The sequence below is a fragment of the Triticum urartu genome, chromosome 5A, assembly GCF_056163025.1.
Source record: "Triticum urartu cultivar PI428250 chromosome 5A, HENAU_Tu73, whole genome shotgun sequence".
In the NCBI taxonomy this organism is placed as follows: domain Eukaryota; kingdom Viridiplantae; phylum Streptophyta; class Magnoliopsida; order Poales; family Poaceae; genus Triticum; species Triticum urartu.
In genome coordinates this window covers 582,009,229-582,013,453 of record NC_141877.1, presented here as the reverse complement: position 1 = coordinate 582,013,453, position 4,225 = coordinate 582,009,229, and the positions used below count along the sequence as shown (strand labels likewise).

At 50.2% G+C, this 4,225-nt stretch overlaps 1 protein-coding gene across 1 annotated transcript; it reads right to left on the bottom strand.

Annotated features, from left to right (window-relative positions):
- Positions 1-1,411: 1,411 nt before the first annotated feature.
- On the bottom strand, positions 1,412-3,890 carry LOC147973046 (uncharacterized). The gene has a single exon (XM_087524169.1). It carries the CDS (start codon positions 3,808-3,810, stop codon positions 1,603-1,605), a length of 2,208 nt encoding a protein of 735 aa, XP_087380295.1. The 5' UTR covers positions 3,811-3,890; the 3' UTR covers positions 1,412-1,602.
- Positions 3,891-4,225: the final 335 nt, after the last annotated feature.

Below are 4,225 nucleotides of genomic sequence, written 5' to 3'. Positions count from 1 at the left end.
AATTGGTTAATAATTGTGGCCGGCTATGACCTTTTGCTAAAAGTTGTCAGAACACTATTCACACTTGAGCGGCTGGACTTCGGGGTTAAGTATATCATACAGTCCGGGCACTATTCGGACAGTGCACGGCTAGACATGGCGGGGTGACCGTTGAGGGTTCTACTAAAGGTAGTTGTACACCCGGCATAAGCACTATGGGAAAAGGGAACTTGTCCACAAAGTCGATGATTCGCATATATACCTCGGCTTCGAAGACTAGTTCGGGGGCTACTGAGAGTCCTGGACTAAGGGGTCATTTGGTTGTTGGCCTACCTCTTATGGGCCGGATAGGTGGGCCGCTCTATGACTATAGCTGGAAGGCCGAACTATAAGGTGACTCCGTGTTTGAGTAGAAAACCTTCGAAGCCTTGGTGTGTCCTTCAAGTCAGGATGGTAGAATTGACATGTTTATCCCCTGATGGCAGCTGACCATGTGTAACCCTAGGTACCCCTGGTGTCTATATAAACCAGGGGGTTTACTCCATAGAGGCTAGAAGAATGATCATCCTACTCACCTAGGGTTTAGCTCATACGATCTCGTGGTAGATCAACTCTGTAACCATATACACACATCAATATAATCAAGCATGACGTAGGGTTTTACCTCTTCGAGAGGGTCCGAACCTGGATAAATATTGTCCATGTGTTCCCTGTTCCCCATTGATCCATGATCCAAAGCTCGGGACCCCCTACCCGAGATCCGCTGGTTTTTTACCCCGACGCCGACCAATTTTATCACAGTTGCAACTCGACCCTTTATACACAACTGGAGGTCTGGCCCATTTTTGTTCCAGTTGGAAGTCCATCTTCGACACGCAACTAGGCACGATCCATTTTTGTCTCCGTTACAAGTGCACCCTAGGCAGACAAGTGCATGCTCGCAATGAGACTGCAATTAGAGGCAGGAGGATGGTTGTCGGCAAGTTGCATCTCCACATTAAAAACATTCAGGATTTTTACTTTTTTATATAAAAAATCATGAACATTTTCTATAAAATATGAACTTTTTTATAAATCATGATTTTTTTTAAATTCATATTTTTAAATGGAGCCTTCTGTTGATTTAATCTAGCCACATAAATCCTGAATAATAGTATATTTAGACATAGTAAGTAATAGTATATGCTCCGTTGTTTGGGCACATGGAGGAAGTTGCAGTGTCTTTACCTGATGCGTTGGTTATTCCCCACGGTATGAGAATAATTAATTTCCTGCAGCAAGCAGACAAAGCTACATGACATTTGTTTGGTTTTGTTAGTTAAGTCTTATGCGATGGGCCCAATAAGAACAATATAATAAGGTCTAAAGTAAAAACAAATATCATACTTAAATGTGAGAGTTTTAAAGTAAAAATAAACAAGAGAGTTCTAAAGTAAAAATAAACGAGAGTTGCAGGTTTTTGTTTTTTTATGATGTGAGATGATATCATACTTAAATGTGAGATATTATCCCACTTCTAGATGTAACATAGATAGACTCTTTGTAAAATCAATAAAGGATTGCTAAGAGCAAAAGTTGTAGATAACAATATTGGCAGCATCAAACAAGCACTAATCGGATGGATCAGACGGCCTGTGACCCAGCAGGGTCACGCTTCAGCATGCCAGTGTGCGTGAGCAGCGCCCAGAGGTGGGTGATGAACTCCCCTCCTCTTGCTAGGGCCTCTAGGTGAGCGCGGGCCTGGGCGTCCTCACACGGCGCGATGTACAGCATCATCTCTGCCCAGAAATCAGAGAGCACCTTCCAGCGCAGCACCGGCCCCTCGATTTCCTCAGTGAGCTGCCTCGCGAGCCGGCCACCAAGTACGACGAGTGATTCATCAGCATCATCACCAGCATCATCGACGAGGCTCATCAGTTTCTTACACTTGCCCTCCATCTTCTTTGCCCCTTGAAGCAAATGGCGCGCTTCGGCGACTGTTTGGCTGAGCATCAATGCCGAGTCGGAGCTGTGCCCGGGCAAGAGGTCGGGCGCGAAAGCGATGAGGTAAGCACAGTAATCCGACAAACTGGTGGCCACCAAGTGCGTGTCAACTGCACCTGTGTCTTCTTTGGAGGGCGCCAGCAGCTTCTTGTCTTCCGGATGTTGGTCTAGCTGGTGCTTGCAGAAGGTTGTGGCAATGTGCCAGACCAGCATGGTGTATGTGGCCGTGCCATTGCTAGCTTTGCACGCCGACGGTAGCTTCTCAAGGACGCCATTCTTCTCCAGCGATCTTACCCCGTTGGTCAGGCGGCCATTACTTCCGATGAGAGAATCAACGACTGCTTGCTTCACCTGTCCGGGCAGCTTGAGTGGCTTCTTTTTCCTACGCCCCTCCTGTGCCTTGTCAACCAGGCAGAGTGTCACATAGTGAAGAAAATTGCTCGTTCGACCATCGAACTCGTCCAGGAGAGAGTACCGCCCAAGCTTGTCCTCCCATGGCCTGAGCGTCTTCAAGCTCAAGAGGAGCCTCATGATTATCTGAAAGAAACAGCCTTTCCTCTGCAGCAGAGACCTGGTGACATAGCTCCGGATCAACGCCACCTTGAGCCAACCTGACGCCATGTGCAGATACAGCTGGAACACCTCCAAGAATGTCACTCCGGCCATTAAGATAAGTGTGGTGTAGAGATATGTGTCAGAGTGGTGCTCGTTTTGCTTGAGAATCTTGAAATGTGCAAAGAGCTCATAGGTGAGCCAGGAGCAGAGTATGACCATGGCCAGAGGTAAACAGAGCGCCAAGAAGCGACCCTTGTGGTAGAGGTAAGGGTACCTAGTGTAGTACAAGTCATGGACGAAAGCAAGCTCTACCTCAATGACCCTGAATGCTCGCTCGTACTGCCTGCCTCCGGCGAGCAGGCCTTGGAAGACAAAGGCACGGGTTTTCTCAAGCCCCACCTCGGCGAGGGGGAAGCCAGCGAACCTTCGGTTCAGCATCTTGGACAGGGCCATGGAGAGGCACACGTCCTTGAGCTGCGACCCTTTCTTGGTGTCGGAGCGCAATAGGCTCCCTTTGCATTGCCAGATCTGTTCAACGGTGGTGACCTTGGCGTAGTCCTCCTCCTTGTACCCTACCCTGCTCCCGGCCCCGGGTCGGTATTTGTATTTCTTCCTACGCTCGCCCCCAACCACGTACCGGTAGCCTTCCATGGTGACGGGGTTGAGAGCCAGTTGCAGCTGCTCCTGGTGCTGCATGTAGTCGGCGATGAGCTTGACGTTCTGGCACAGCAGGTGGGACTTGCTGGCCATCCTCATGGATGTCAGCCGCGCGTACGACTGAAGGACGATGACGAACAAGATGGCCCAGAGCGGGACCTCCAGGTAGCGCGAGTCCGAGTCGGTGCGGAAGTAGACCACGGAGACGAAGATGTAGACCACCAACGCCCCCTTGATGAGGTGCTTCATGTAGAAGCTCTTCCAGTTGTCGATGTCGTTGAGGCTGCACACCGTGAGGCTGTCGGTGCTGCCGAGCAGCAGCAGCAGGCACACCGCCCACACCGGGAACTCGTCGACGTAGTAGCGGGAAGACTGCATGAGGCCGAGGGTGTAGCTGACCAGCGTGTAGGAGAGCGCGTAGGTTCCCGACACCACGACGTGGAGGAGCTTGTGGCTCGACCTCCGGCGTAGGGACCCCAGCACATGCAGGAGGAACAAGGCGAGCACGCCCACCACGACGAGACCAGTTATGAGCGGAACATGATCCTTGCGGCGGTATACATATACTTCTACACATGGACCAGCATCAGCTGTGCTACCAGAGTAGGGAGAGGGACTTATACCGGCGGCAGCCATGGTTTCTGCCTACTCTCCGGCCCCGATCGAGTAGGCAGGCTATGTGGCTAGTTTGCTTTTACTCCTATCGGTGCAAGTGTTGCCTTCTATACGTTATCCTCGGACTACGTTTTATAGCCTGCAAAGAGGAGGAAGCTGCTGCGAGCTGCACACTAGCTTTTTTTTTGTCTTTTTCTCTGAGGAATGCGTGATGCACTATATTTATTTATTTTTAGATTCGTGCTGCACTAGTTAGAACCTCGGCCGTGCCTGTCACCGCGGGGGATCGACGACTTTTTCTTATTTTTTGGCAATGGGGGGTTCGACGTCGACGACTTGACTAGCCCCCGGCCCGTCGTCTCTCCATGATTGAAACGGACTATAGGTTGATTGGCTACACTAAAATAAGGCCTACTTGCCATGTACTAAAATAAGG